The 15912-nt window shown below is 42.5% G+C and overlaps 1 protein-coding gene across 1 annotated transcript; it reads left to right on the top strand.

Annotated features, from left to right (window-relative positions):
• Positions 1–1160: 1160 nt before the first annotated feature.
• Positions 1161–15535, top strand: bmi1a (bmi1 polycomb ring finger oncogene 1a). Its single transcript, XM_034706953.1, is given in 18 exon segments — positions 1161–1213; positions 1720–1955; positions 2795–2906; positions 3970–4164; positions 4858–4918; positions 4997–5053; positions 5154–5207; positions 5734–5790; positions 7365–7480; positions 11038–11174; positions 11359–11455; positions 11956–12011; positions 12477–12524; positions 12646–12754; positions 13599–13638; positions 13864–13962; positions 14104–14184; positions 14956–15535. Coding segments are annotated over 18 exon segments (1953 nt in total). The 5' UTR covers positions 1161–1175; the 3' UTR covers positions 15316–15535.
• Positions 15536–15912: the final 377 nt, after the last annotated feature.

Below are 15912 nucleotides of genomic sequence, written 5' to 3'. Positions count from 1 at the left end.
ACTAAAGGCTGATGTGCTCTACAAGCCGAACTGAAGCCAGCTTGGACTTTGGATAAAGCTCGGAGTCAGAGGTCACTGTCATATCTGCAGCAGCGTGTGTGGCCGCGCGTGAGACTGCAGCCCTCCTCGTGTCAGGATAATGAGCCTGCAGAGAGCTCACAGAGGGGGAAAGCAGAAGTCCAAAATTAATATGGTCGTTTATTAAAGCGCTGCATGCAATAAAGTTTACCTGGAAGTGTTTAACCCGCGAACTGCTGCTGTTGGTGGTGGTCATTTAAAAATCACTCATTAAGATCAGAGCGGAAATATGCAGCGCCGTGTTAAGACAGGTGCAGAAAAATAAACAAAGCAAGAACATCATGATTACGAAGCAAAGCATTGCTGGGTAAAATACCTGATAGGAAACTTAAATCTGCTTCTCTGGAATATATTGTATGAAGGAATAATGTGATAACCACATGACCTGCATGATTTTTCTTTTTCTTATTGTTTGGCTAAATTACGCAGAGCACATAGATCAGTCTGCACCTGTAATGAAAACATGAATGCAGCGTAACACTATAGTTAATGTCGCATTATTATAATGAAATTAATAATGTTCTATCCTCTTAGAGCTAGTTTTAATGGGCTTTTGTGTCGCCCTGCATCACACATAAATTATGTGTAAAAGCTAACATAATGGAAATCTAAATGTGACCTAGTTGGCGCACTAACAGGCTACCTGATGACCACTGATGCCTCAAGACCCTTTAAAGGGGAAGTTCCCCACATGAAAAAAAACGCAGATGAGTGAAGTGGGCTAAATCTGACCAAGTAAAGGTGTAACAGAGTCATTGTGTGGACTAAGAGTGCACACACAATATAGGCTACACTTGCCTTTACTTTACACGAGTCATTAGAGTTGTAAAAAAAAAATGTGGGCCTACATGTTCTCTTAAAAATCTTGTGTTTCTACCTACAGAGAAAATAAACGTGGGAACATTATGATGGTCTCGAGTATTTAAGATGAAAAATAAAAGTTTTAGGTTAAGATGTCAAATAATATTAACATGATTTCAAAACTGGGCAGGCTGAAAACTTTAGAGGTTGCACTTTTAAATCACATCCAAAACAAGGCCTGACACTTCCTTCACTTTACACAAGTAATGTATAATATTTCTCACTCATTTAGCCTGATGATCCTTCTGTGTTATCCGGATCAGCAGAAGAAGATGTAAGTAATTTTCTGGCCTCATTGTTAGCCTCTCATGCTTCATCGTGAACTGAATGTCCCGTTTGTTAACTTGTTTGCGTTTTTTAACATTTTTTTAACATGCAACTGGTGCGTAATATGTGTGTTTTTGATGTGGGATGCTGTTCAATACTGATATAGGTAGTCTTTAGTTGCTTTCAACCATAACTGAGACCACCATCATACAATTTTGTTCAATCACGATGTATACTGTGTTATCTGTTTTGGAAGAAGCTGTCAGTCTAGTCACTTTATCACCAGGCTTCTTAATAAACAGGTGTTGCAAACCAATTAGACACGCAGCCTGACCAGAGCTGCAGAAGCCCTTTCATGGGGTCTCCATCTGATGTATTTATTCAGTTACAGCTGCAGAGAGAGATTCATGTGTGGTAAATAGGTTACTCTTTCCTAAAGGTTGACATTGTCACCAACATACCCCTCTCAAACATCTCAGTGCCCACCCCTCCGTGATTTCTCCACATTTGCAGCCCCAGCTCGCAGCCTGAGCTCGCCTCTGGTGCTCCACACGCTGCATCAGCTGATCCGTCACGTGGTCTGGTGTCGTGGGTCAGCCCTGTTAGCAAAATGGAGTTGTCTGAGACCGTGCAGAGGGGACTACAATCCCTCGCCGACCCTTCCTCCCTCGACCAGAGCAGCTTCCAGGTTCTGGTGGAGGTGTCTTTCCGGAGCCTGCTTTCCTCTCACGCGGACCCGGGAGTGCTCGGTGAGCTGCCGCCTCTCCTCCTCCTCCTCCTCCCCGCCGCTGTCTGCTTTTGTCTCCACTGCTGCTTCCTGTTTCTCTTCTCGTATGGATATGTGTACAAGAGCTGCGTGGATGTTTTGCGGATCTGCATGGCGCCGATGTGTGCTATGATTCGCTGTAAACCGGTTCCCCCGTGTTTATATTAAGATCTTTAACGAGGCGAAGTGGTTCAGCCGAGCGTCAGTCGGGCTAAGGCGAGCTTAGCTTCCTCTGCTGCTGCCTGCTTTACATTCAGCAGCAGTCGCAATCACACGGCTGCCCTTTGTCATTTAAACTGCCATCAAGTCCACTTTGCACATTAAAGAGACTTTGTTAGACCACGTTGATCACTCTTAGTCAAAACTAATTATGGATACACATCCGATCACTCACTAATCGCTCAAGTCTTTGAACGCAACCTGATCGGCTTTGGATTTAGGGAGTCAAAATAAATGATGCAGAATGACAGAAGACCTCATGCACTAGTCTTCTAACATCTAAGTCTGTGTTAATGCTGCTCAGCTTCTTCTAACAAACATGTGTTGTCTGATTCCTGCAGCACCCCAGTTTATTAGAAATGGTGGAATCATTTAGAAAGTGAAATGTCCACCATGCAAACAAACAAAGGAACCCCGGCTGATGCAGCTGAGGGGGTCCATTCACATGCAAATCATGATTGATTTCCATTCTGCACGTCAGTCTGGAGAGCAACAGTATGGATCGCAGGTCTCCATCAGGCTGCTCTCTCCATAAAGCAAAGGCAGCATGTTCCAACTGCAGAGCCGCGTCCTCCTCATCACAGCTTCTTTCTGTGGTTCCAGATCAGCCCGAGCTGAAGCAGATCGACCAGATCCTGCTCAAACAGGCTCACACTGCAGCGACCACCTTCATACTGGAGGCGGTCAAACAGAGCGCAGACAGGTCGACGATCAGGTAGGAGACATCGGGCGCGTGAAGATTTCCTGTTTGCTGCAGGCTCGTGGTGGATTTCTAAGAATAGACTCATTAGTAGTCTCTATAATGCAAAGTGTTCTCACATCACACACTGTGGCAGGCTGCTATCAAACACGATCATACAAAGACACAAATATATGACCTCGATGCCTGAATTTCCTCTAAGACCGTGAAGCTGCCTGGGACAGTAACAATAAATACAATTTATTAGAGATAAAAAATGTTCTCTGATCCTTTAGATATGAAACCATTAGATTAAAAGGTGTTTGTTATAACCTGCATTTTACACACCAGAAACACTGTGTTACATTAGATGGAATAAAGTCATTTTTTAAATAAATGATGGCGTTGTGGTCTTAAAGTGTGTAAGCCAAGGCTAACTGTAAGTTGTGTTCATGCACACACGAATCCACTTGGGTCCACTTATTGTTAGTTTAGATTAAATTTAACATGCATGTATTTGAAGCTGCTGGAGGATCAATGAAGTTTACAAGTTGATGCCACACTTAAATGTTGCAGATAAATTTGACCTATGTTTGTCTAAATGGAACTTAAAATTAAGTTGTCCCACTACATTTCTTTCACTTTGACTTTTTTGTCACCCTTTGGGAGTTTATATGAGAACAATTGTAACACAGAGAAAGGGGAAGGTTTTATCTGATCACTATCACAGTTAGTTATTCCGCATGATTCAAATGCATGCATTTATGTCATAAAAAAAAGCTCATGTGCATCAAAGTGTTTCGTGCACTTCATGTCTCCTCTCCTCGCAGTAAACCCTGTTTTTAGTTTAAACTGTTCATTCTAAAATTGCACTTGAAATGTAATTACACCCCCTGTGCTCTGATGGGTCATATAATCCTTCACGTTTACATGAAACTGAACTGAAGGACTGATGTTTTTTTTCTCTTTTCTTGGAAGGAAAAATAAAACATGGGATGCAATTAAAATGCCAGTTTAAACGCGTCTGTAACTATGGAAGAACATAAAACACGCCGTGTGAGTAAACGCAGCTGCTGATAGTAATGTTTTGCTTTTGCAGCTCGTGCCTTGAAGAGCTCACGTTCAGTGCAGAGAGAATAGAGATTTTCTACAGCACGTATCAGGTAACTGACGCTGACAGTGTTAAAGATGTTATATCTTTCCATCACATTTAGCTGACTGACTTTTTTTAACTCGTGAATGCATGTTGTGTTTTGCAGAAGCATAAAAAGGAGCTGGAGCGTGTATTAACGAGGTAAGAGTGAGCGATGGAGACACTTGTGGGAGTTATGATGTTATCATATTTTGTTTTGACTCAGCCTGATCCTCAACCTCTTACTGCGACATACACAATTATTTTATTTGCAAAAAAATCTGCCGAAAGTATTTGCTCATTAGTGATTGATTGATGATTACACTCCTTCATTTTTATTCCCTCTGTTAAAGACATCAAATGTGGGAAAAACACCATTTCTTCAGAAGTGAAAATCTTGAGTCTGCTAGTTTGAGTACAGTTCAAATGGGAACGGAACCAAGTTGTTGTTTCTGCTTTGAGTAAAGAGGAGGGAAGAGGCCACCAGGGGAAAATAAAGGTCAGGGAGGGTGATGAACTGCACTGTAAATGCTGCTTTGTGACGCGTCATAAATAAACGACACACATTTCCAACTCTTATAAAAGAGTTCAAGATTCACAGAACTGTCTGTTGTACATGAAGTTGCATAAACTCAAAACTGCACAATCTATTAAAGCTGCACAAATTGGTCCAATGACATCACATGAGCTACTTTAGAGCACAAATCTTATTTTTCTCACTTCGCTTTGAGCCTGTCAGCCTGCAGCAAAGAGAGCAGTCCCTCTAAAATGATCATCGGATTAAATCTGAAGCTCTCTGTTACTGTTCTGTCTAATCTCTGAGCTAATAAAGTCTCCTCTGTCTCCCTCTTTCAGCATAGGAAGATGTCCCCCTCACATCACCGACTTGTCATGGCGTCTACAGTACCAAATGAAGGTACATGAGGCACATTCATTCTGTCTTTTTGTGGCATTATTTCTTGTCATTCTAAAATGTTGTCTCCCTCCGTTTTAGAACGCGCAGGTTTATAAAGTCAACGAGCCTTTCTACTCCATTTCACTCAACACTGAGGTAGGAGAAGGACGCATTATGCTTATATGCTTTCTCTCGTGTTTCCTGCAGGTCTAAACTTCTGTCATGGTGGGGTTTTTTTGTTTTGGTTTTTTTTTAGAATGGAGGATCCTCAGAAGATGTGGACTTCACCTGCACAATGGAGCAGCTACAGGTAGAACTGGATTTTTACTTTAGATTCAAATACACTTCTTGTGTTCTTTTTCTCCATAATCTTGCATCTCAATGACCAGATTATCTCTCACCATCTATTTGAAAGAAGTTGATTCATGCAACTGATGGCTCTGGGGAAGTTTCTTCCTTCAAACAGGGGAATTCCAAGGAAAATATGTTTGTTAAATGGTCTCATTTTATCAGCGGGTACAATCTAGAGCAGTGGTTTTTCCACTGCTGCAGATTAATCTACATTATATAAAAACTAATCTTGTGTAAAATTATAGATTCAGTCACCGATAAATGCATTCACTTGACCTGATATTAAAATACATGCATCATCTATGAAGCCTCTATAAGGCGATGAAACTCCAAACACGCCTTATTATCCTGGTTCTTCTTTATTGTTTTTGCAGCCGAATTATTGGCAGATATTTAATTTATTTCACGCATTATTTTAAATCCCCACCGCAGGATATTTTGCTTAATTTTTATTCATCTCACTGACTTTGATTATTTGTGTGCAGGATTTGGTGGGAAAGCTCAAAGACGCTGCAAAGAGTGTGGAGAAAGCCAGTCAGATGTGATGCCGGTGTCCCGTTTCTTCGTCTTTTTCTGCACAACAAAACGCTGAACTTCTACAGCATCCAGCGCGTATTCTCATCACTATAGATCTTATTTTGTACCTCACATTGATGTGCCATGTTTGCATATATGAAATTGATCATTCCAGGTTGTTTCAATAAAAGAAGAAAATAAAATCCAGCTTCTTTCTTGAATAAAGCCTCTGCTTGGTCTTGCTGCTGCATCTTGCTGCTTATTTTTGTAAGACATGTTGAGAGGGAATATTTCAGTGTCATTGTTCAGCGTGTGAGGGCTTAGTTTGAAGTTTGGGTCAGTGAAGCAGCCATGTGTTTTGTCAACCAGCCTGAATAGGATTTTTGCCATAGTTGCATGACAGCGGAGGATTTTGTTTCGTGCATTTGTTGCAACACGAGGCGCAACCCCGCTTTTTGAGATCTAGAGAAACACTAACTCAGATCCATGACTTTTTAAGACTCAATTGCTCTGTAAGAATTTTGGAACCTTTTATACTTTTCCTTCATCTCAACTGAGAGTTCAACGCTCCTGAGCTGAAGCACCACAGCGGCTCAGATTCCACAAACATCCGAGGTGCCTTCATTTTCTGCCGCGCTGGCTGCAGGAAGGATAAAGACTCCAATTCATCAAGTGGAAGTTGCGGTGCATTTCTTGCAAATGTCAGGACAGCCCGTGACAAAGGTTTGACACCAGAGCCATTTGTCATATGGACGGATTTTAACCAAGTGCGTGGGTCTGTTTAAAGCAGCGAAGAACAAAGATAAATAAGGTATTCGCCTGGTGCTTCAAAGTCTTACGTGTTCTACTGAGTGGATTGAAGCCTTTTGACGGCATGAACGTGTGTGAATGCGTGTGCTGCAGTTATTTTTAACAGCAGAGAGGCGAAGGCACACCATCAGTAGCCTACTTTCCAGGCGCTACTTCTCATCCTGCACGAGAAAACCGATGAGTACGTGTGTTGTGCGTTTTTGTGGTGAAAAGTGCATCAAACTGAATGAAATTGTGTTCAGTGTAATTTTAAATCATGCGTCATACATTGGAAAGAGCAGAATGTACCGACAGAATTGTATGTGCGCCCTTAAGCAGCTGCCTGGTGGCATTTGAGCGCCGTTAAAGCAAAAACTGCTAAAGTGTCAATGAGATTTGGTGCTCAAAAGTCCGTTCACATGTATAGATGTGTGTTTCGTGTGTAATTTTACATCATGCGTTGTAGATTAAGACAAACAGCATACACCGACAGTAATTCCAAAGCACCCTTAAGCAACAAGACCACGTGACCAAAGCGGGGCGGTCGAACTACAAGCCATTTTGGGGACGGTGTCAGTTTCCACGGAGCACACACACACTGCTGCATTTTACTGGTGGTGAAGCGGATATTTTGGAGGCAAAGTTATCGGTGCCGAAGCGGGAGATTCCCCGAGCTGAAGCAGGAGGATTCGGCTGCGTTTACGCCGCAGAGCTGATACGCACAGAGCGCATACACGGCGAGGAAACGCGGAGTTTTATTCGCACATCTGAAATGCGCTCCGGTCCGCCGTGCGCTCTCCGCCACTGACAGCGTCTGCAGCCTGCTTCAAGATGGCGGCTCGGCTCCTATTCATTTTCTGCTGATCGCCTCCCAACTTTCATTGTCTATTCGCCGCAAGACCCACCGATTCCTAACCGAGCCACCAGGTAAGTCTCATTCGATATCGTCTCTAACTAACGGGGGCAGAGGGGGAGGTTTGGGGACGGTGCTTTTGTGTTTTTCTACGCACCGATCCAGCGGTGGATGAGGAGCTTTCAACGGTGGCTGCAGCGATCACCGACGTGGAGCTCTGTGTGTGTCTGCGCACCACTTTTTTTGTAAAAGATGTTCCCAGCTCGGGCATAAACGAGATTTACCACCCAACTCGACCCACTGTGGCACTGTCTGGTATTTGGGAATCTGCCTTTATAAGTTGATCGCTGTTTGGGTTTGCCTTGGATGGTTTGGATTTATGTAAAGTGGGAGATTTCGGGCGAACCAGGCTGGGTTGGCTGAGATGTTAACAACAGCAAGTGCTCCAAACGCTCCTCCTGTGCCCATATTTCCAATCAGCGTGTTTATTTTATAGATTTAGGACGTGGGGGGTGTTGTGGATTGGGTGTTATGGTGATTTTGGGTGTGAATAGCCAAATTAAGGATTTATTAACTTAACTTGGATTGCTCCCATGAACGTGACAAGGAGCAGAACCATTCCAACTGTGCATAAATGTTTGATGACGGCTGCTTGTAAACACTGGCTCATCGGTAATCACTCACTGTGGATGTTGGGCTCTCGGTATGTGTTTATCTGAAATAAGAAGGGTGGCTGAATTTTGGAGATATTTATAAATGTTGGCGACACTTCGGTCAGAACACAAAAGGCTGGTTGCGCCACAGAATCAGCCAAACCACCGCTGATCTCTCTTGTTTTCATCATGACCAACATCCAGGCTGTTTGTTGATTTTTCAGTTTATTAAACATTTCCATGTTTTCGCCTTCATTTGGCTCACCCTTTGCGCAATACGTAGCTCTGAATCTGGTGGTACAGGAGGCACGGACAGACAGATATGAGCCAGGCTTTCTGCCTCTGGGGACAAAAATTATCATTTCACTCATGGATGCTGTTGGGGACCCTGTGTGCGAGTAATGGGTTAAAATTAATGTAGCCTATTATCTCCCGCTCGGGTTTGCGGGATGACAGCTCACATGTCTGTGTATAGACGTGAGATTCTACCCTAACACAGAGAGTGCTTTTCAGTGTGTGATGGTCTCAATTTAACACACAACATCCATGCTGTTTTCACTTTGTTTGACTTTAAAAAAGTTTCACCCTGTCGCTTATTTTGGATTCTAAAGTCCGAGTATTTATGTCCAGATTTTGTAAGTTGGCAGAATGAGAGTGACCGCTTTCCCAGGTACCCAGGATTAATTGGGGTTATTTCCAGCTGCTGTTGATTTAGGTGTAAGGGGAACTTTTACTAGAGGAACTGCTCTCGTTTGGGATTAAATGAGTTTAACACGACTTGGTTCAGTGCAAGAACAGAGAGTATAGGCTATCTGTGTATTTGTGCCACTGTGTCACGATAATTAAACATTGGCTGATGTGTTATTATTAAAGAGTCCATAATTAAACCTGTCTGCCTGTGGTAAGAGTATAAGATGTGTCGTGCAGGTTAAATCTAGTGTACAGTCTGTGTCTGGAGTCATAATTGGTTGTGCAATGAGAGCAGACTTTGGTCTCCACTGAAGGGTTTGTTGGTTCATTCCGTCAGCAGCCTTCAGTGGACTATAATTTTAATGAAGGAGACTTATTTGGATGTTTTAATTTATTGGGTTAAAGTTTTTATTTTAAGAAAGAGCTACCACAGGAGGAAAGGAAACCGATCCAAAATCCATGCGTCAAAACGCTCCCCCCCAGCATTCAGCCGGGATCCATCCTCTCTCCGGTGACCGGGCTCTCTGTCCAAACTTGTCCGAAGTTGAGTGTTCAGAATCGGTCAAGAGAGTTTAATAGAAGCATGAACCCGGTCGTGTCGCTGGCTCTGTGCCTGCTGTGGCTCCATGGAGGAACAGAAGTGGACCAGAGCTGGACGGACTGGCAGTCTGAGGCGTTTTTAAGGAAGGTCCACTTTATGTCCAGTCTCTGTTTAACTTTTAATGACAAGGTGTTTTATTTGTTCATGAAAACAAAGAGCTCGAGGACTCTTCATCACAGCGTCATTAAAAGCTACACTGTCACGAGCACATTTTTGTCCACATGTGAATTCCATTCTGTTTGAGTTAAGGCTCATAAATATGAGATAAAACTGAAAATAATGTCACTTTGGAGCTATAGAGGATTTAGTTGGTGAAAGCTGACCGTGCCAGCTCGTGGTGGTTTGTTTGGAGCGTGTGTGTGAGGAGAAACAGGCTCTAAGTGTTGCTATGCTAACGTTTGATGAGTGACGTGTTTATTTGGCTGATAATGGCGCAGAATAAATAAGTGTGTTCAGTGTGCTCTGTAACTTCAGCTCAGTGTTCTGCTGTCTGGCCATGTTGTTGCTGCTGCTCGGAGCTGATCATCGCGCACACGCCATGAAAAACACGGCGTGAAGAGAAGCCGAATAAAAGGGAGACTGGATTTCCTCCCTGCTCCTCCCGGTGCTCCGTGACCGTGGGGAGCTCCTGTGAACGCGTCTCATACATGGTTGTGGGTTATTTGCCCCTTTTTTCCGAAGGAAACCCCGCAGCCCGCTGAACCGACACGGCTTTTTTTCTCCTCCACAAAATGGCAGCCGTGCTGTCGGCAGCCTGGCAGTCCAGCGGCTCTGCCTGCGAGCCTCCGGTCCCTCCTCGATCCCGCTCCCACACCGGCAGCTCGCCGTGTTGTTGTTATGGTTTGAGAGCTTGCCTTGTTCTGGTGACTGGCGACCAGCCATGTGGGCTGAAAAAGCAAAAGGAGTTGCCATAGAAACGCTCAGGTTTCCCCCCATAGCTTGTGTGGCACACCTGACGCAGTGAATGGGTGTCTCCTGTCGCCCCCCTGCTCACCCACACGCACCCCGGGGCGCTGCAGACCCTTCATGTTATATTATTTCCCCCGAAAGGTTTAAATTAGGAAGAAAGGTGAGCCTGCAAAGCGCCGCGGACACACATTGAACACATTTAGTCCGTTTGAGTCTGAAAGAGACAGAAGAAGAGAAGTGGAATCATCAATGTCTGATGCTGCGTTCAATTGTTTTACCTGCACACGGGATAAAATGTGAAATGTGCTAATTCTCTCAAACAGGCTTGTCGGGTCCATCCGCGAAATCCAGTTCATCATTACGCATTTTAACCCCCATCACCCATCTGTCCGCTTTAGCGCGACACTTTAAATGTCACGCACATAAAAACTGAATTTCCTGCGCCCTCGTGCCCCTCTTTTCGGAGCTTCAAACGTTGTTTCTTCAGCTACCTGCGCCCCTCCGCTCCTCTGATGTCGCCATGTGTTAAACCAAGATGAAGCACAGCAGAGGAGCGCGCGGAGTCCATCGATCTCACAGTAGAAGTGATTGATTTATGATTATTCACTGTGCCGCTGCTGCCTCTCACTCTGCCGTCCCCTTTGCTTATTAACATAAAAGATGATGTTGCTTTAACGCAGTCAAACAAACAGCAGCTTTTTTCCCCCAAATGGTCTGGTATCCCTGTGATGCCTCCTCGTGCGCCTTTTTAAGTCCTTCTCTGCTTTCTTTCTCACAGGATTGTTGTTCCTCCCCTCATCATCATGCATCGGACGACCAGGATAAAGATCACGGAGCTCAACCCTCACCTCATGTGCGTCCTGTGCGGAGGATACTTCATAGACGCGACCACCATCATCGAATGCCTGCACTCATGTGAGCAAACTCAACTCTCTGCACAAACTAAACTCTAACATGGGTTTAAATGTACAGAGCTGCAGAGGAGCTTAGTCTTGTGCAATCATCCTAACACCAGACCAAGCTTTCAAATCACGCAGGATATCCTTCAGATCTCCCCTGAAGCTCACAGCTTGTTTTGTCTTTCTGTCTCTGGTTACAGTTTGCAAAAGGTGTATTGTGCGATACCTGGAAACCAGCAAATACTGTCCCATCTGTGATGTACAAGTGCATAAAACCAAGCCTCTGCTCAATATCAGGTGAGAACAATGTTCACTGAATTTTCTGACACATTCTGTCTCTTTATCAGAGTTTATTTATGTCTCAGCCTCAGAAATCTCTTGTTTCAGTAGTGAACTCTGTCTTTTGTGAGTTTGGTGATTTTTGTTATTTTCTAAAGTGAAGCCATTACAACTTAATTTGAAATGTCTTTGTTTCCTGTTTCTTCTCCTCTGTGGTTACCTCTTTGTTTCCCCTCCGAGCTGCTGGATCAGACACTGGTTCAAAATCTTTAGACATAAGGAAACTTACAGACCACTTACAACATCTCTGTGAAAAACTCCAACGCTAGCTCTGACCTAGAGAGGGCCTACCTCTAAATATAAACATGCTGCATGCAATACTACAGTTTTAGAGATGTAGGAAACGTACAGAAATGAAACAGGATAATAAGGCATGAACCATCTGTATCTGCGAGAATTCTCAACATTTGAGAGAGCTATCATCCCTGACTGAAGTTTCTCTTCCTCTCTCTCTGCAGGTCTGACAAAACCCTCCAGGACATCGTGTACAAGCTGGTCCCCGGCCTCTTCAAAAGTAAGAGCATGAAAGTGGAACAAACTGTGAACTCTCACTCTGACTCATTCTCTGCGTTTATTTTGACTGCCTGGAATATAAATTATATTAATTCTCCCCACAAAAAGAAAAAACATATTTACACATGAACAATGTTATTGTTGTTGTTGTTTGTACATTATTAGAACAGTTTGAGTGTGGGGATGTGGCTGCAGAGCTGAGACCACTCAGTTATTTTTGTTGATGAAGTGTTGTTGTTAAGGCAAAGCTTCTCTGTTTTTATCTCCATGTTTGATGTTTGATGTAAAGTAGTCCAAACTGCTGTGAGGTCATATTTCAGATTAAATAAAGTGCTGTCAGTAAGCGATAAGTGAGGTGATTTAAAACGTAAAGAATTGATCACTTCTCTGCTGTTAAACGTCCTGTTGTGATCGCTTGCTGTAGTGAACAAAATTCTAACTTGTTGTTTTTCCTGAATCTCCTCAGATGAAATGAAGAGAAGAAGAGACTTCTATGCAGAGCACCCTGTAGACGGTGAGTCAGAAATAAAGTGATGGAGTTTTTTTTTTTTCAGTAGGTTTAGAAATAAAAGCCTTGTTTAGAATATTTGGTTTAAATGAAAAACTAACTTTGATGGATTTTTCCTGTTTTGTAGCTTCTAATGGATCTAACGAGGACCGCGGAGAAGTGGCAGATGAGGACAAAAGAATAATCACAGATGATGAGATCATCAGCCTCTCCATTGAGTTCTTCGATCAGAGCAGGTACCCTGAGGGGTTTGGTTTTATGGGCAGGATGTTTTCTTTTCAAATTGACTTTGGTTGTTTTTTCACAGATAACTGAACCTTGGATTTAATACATTAACAGTACATGTAGCTATTATTATATGAATATGAATAAAAGGTTACATTTGTGGGTAAAGTCATGTGTGCTCCACAAAATAAGGTTGACATTCAAAAGACTTCTTCTCTAAAAAAAAAGAAGCTGGTTTATAATCGATCACATTCACTGGGTCGTCTCAGTAACTCTGCTGTCCTGTATAATAAAAGTTGAATTAAGGTCCCTTTAATTTTCTCACTGTCTGGGACACAACATTTCAGCCCCCCTCTTAAAATCAACTTTCATTTCGGTCCGCAACCCACATTCTTCGGTTTAAGAAACTCTTTCTTCAGCACATCCCTCATGTGCTTGCTAAAATATTAAATTCCCTCTCGTTGTTCTAGCCTTTGTAGAATTAGGAAAAGAAATCTAAAAAAGGTTTTATTTCCTTCTATTTTTTGCAAGCTTTTCATTGATCCAGGCAGTGCCAGCTGCATTGGTTTTCATGCAACACGATGAACACATTTTAAAATCAAACTACATGAATAATATTTATGATGAATACATCTTCAAGAAAAATGATGCAGTGTAAAAAATAAATGTGAGAGGATAAGAGTGAAGCAATAAAAATATAATTCTTTATTAAAGCGCTGATTTTATTCTTTATTTTTTGATCACTTTCAGTTTTAGTTGGCGTGCATGTTTCATGTTTGTCTGGTGTGGAAAAATAAAAATCACAATCACAGAAATGTGTCATTCATTAATGTGTGTCTGTTCTGTTTTGTGCAGACTTGGAGGTGCAGTGGAGGAAAAACAGCCTAAAGATCAGGTATGTTGTTTATTGTTTATTTGTTTATTTATAATAAGATGGAAACAGACTGTTTTAAGGAGGCACTGAACAATGACTCCCTGCTCTGTTTCCTAATGAGTTAGAAATAATCCTTTGTCTGCTTTTAAGGTGGACCACTCTGTGATCATTTAGATGCTAAGTCTTTCTATGACATACTTCTATGCCATCACGTTTTAACACGTATTAATCTGAACTAATCTGCAGGTGGCGAATAAGAGGTACCTGCAGTGTCCTGCAGCTATGACAGTCATGCACCTGAGGAAGTTTCTGCGCAGCAAAATGGACATCCCAAGCACCTACCAGGTCTGAACGTGCTTCACAAATAAAACTACAGCTGCAGATATTTAAACTGCTTTAATATAAACATTGATTGTTACTTAAATTTAACAATATCATCGATTCCATTCTGTATTGAACTAAAATTGTCCTTTTTTTTCCTTTCAGGTTGAAGTGATGTATGAAGATGAGCCTCTGAAGGATTACTACACATTAATGGATATAGCGTACATCTACACTTGGAGAAGAGTAAGAGATTTTTATTTTGGTTTGCTCATTAATATTTGTTTTTAAATGATAAATGTTTGTATTTTGATCATTTGAGAATGTTTGATAAAAGTATTATCCAACATGATTAATCTACATTAGATTGATTCAGCTGTTATGTTCCACTCATCCACTGAAGTAAAAATTAAACACCTTATTCTTACATTTTAAAAAATGTGTTGAATGAGAAGAAATCTAGTGGCAGCATTTTTTTTATCTTGAAATTATATTTAGGATTTTATCATACTGTTATACACATGTAAGATTTACATTTAAAATTTCACTTGAAACAAACTGAGCTGGTTTTTCCTTTAGACAAATATAATGTCTGCTTGAGTATTAGATCTCAACTCTTTTTGTCGCTGCAAACTTCATGTGAATGTATTTAAGAACACAAACAAATAAACCAAAGAGTCAACATCAAATGTGTTCATATTTGATGCAGCTAGGTAATTCATATTATGTTAAATTTTCTTAGTTATTAATTTAGCATGTTGTCCTACATTTGTGGATTTCTAGCTAGGTATAGGCCTACATATATTTAATTCCTGCTCCACATATTTAGCAGAGAGCAGCTTTTTTTACCCAGAATAAAAGTTAATGCTGAACGTGCTCACGGTGCTTCTTAGTGTTAACTTTAACTTACTTCAAATAGGCCTATATGAGAACCATGTTATTTCTTTATCATTTTGAATGTATTATTCTATTTTATTTTGGTTCTAATGAACACTTTATTGTCTCTTCTTCCCACAGAACGGCCCTTTGCCGCTGAAGTACAGAGTCAGACCAAACTGCAAGAAGATGAAGGTGAGCCACGCCCAGCAGGAGGGCCAGACCAGCGCGAGCAGATCCGGTCCCGAGAGCGACTCAGCCAGCGAGAAAGCCGGGAGTCCCGCGGGGGCTCCCTCCACGTCCTCGTCGCTGCCGAGCCCCAGCACGCCTGCGCAGTCCCCTCACCCACAGCTCCCTCACGGCCCCAACAACGTCAACGGGACCCCAGCTGCCGGCCCCCAGACTCCCAGCCGGTCCTTCACTCAGTTCAGCAGCGGCAGCGGCGGAGTCAGCAAAGCGCGGAAGGTCGCTCTGAACGGCTCAGCGACGTCCTCCGGATGACGCGGGGCTCCGGAGCGAACCAGACCAGCCAATGCCAGACCCATGGAACCGGACCAGCCAACGCCAGAGCCCTGGAACCGGACCAGCCAACGCCAGACCCCTGCTCAGCTAATACTGTTTCCATGCCAACGTAGTTCCATTGTGTAGCCGACTCTCTCTCTCTGTCTCTCTCTCTCTCTCTCTCTCTCTCTCTCTCTCTCTCTCTCTCTCTCTCTCTCTCTCTCTCTCTCTCTCTCTCTCTCTTTTCAATTCAATTCAATTCAATTCAATTCAATTCAATTCAAATCAAATCAAATCAAATAGCTTTGTTGGCTTGAAAGTTAAACAATGTTGCCAAAGCATAAAAATAAAAATAATATGAATCATAAATCGCATCAAATAATACACACACATATACAATAGGCCTATATTATGACATCACGACTAGATCAAAAACAAAAGTCTGAAACAAAATAGGCTATATATTAAAAAATGATAGATAATTAAAAACGTCTCTCTCTCTCTCTCTCTCTCTCTCTCCCTCTCTCTCTCTCCCTCCCTCTCTCTCTCTCCCCCTCCCTCCCCCCCTCCCTCCCTCCCTCCATGTGTAGTTCTGAT

Source organism: Notolabrus celidotus, chromosome 17 (genome assembly GCF_009762535.1).
Source record: "Notolabrus celidotus isolate fNotCel1 chromosome 17, fNotCel1.pri, whole genome shotgun sequence".
NCBI classification, from domain to species: domain Eukaryota; kingdom Metazoa; phylum Chordata; class Actinopteri; order Labriformes; family Labridae; genus Notolabrus; species Notolabrus celidotus.
Note: the sequence above shows the minus strand (reverse complement) of the source record. Positions and strands in the feature narration are given on the sequence as shown.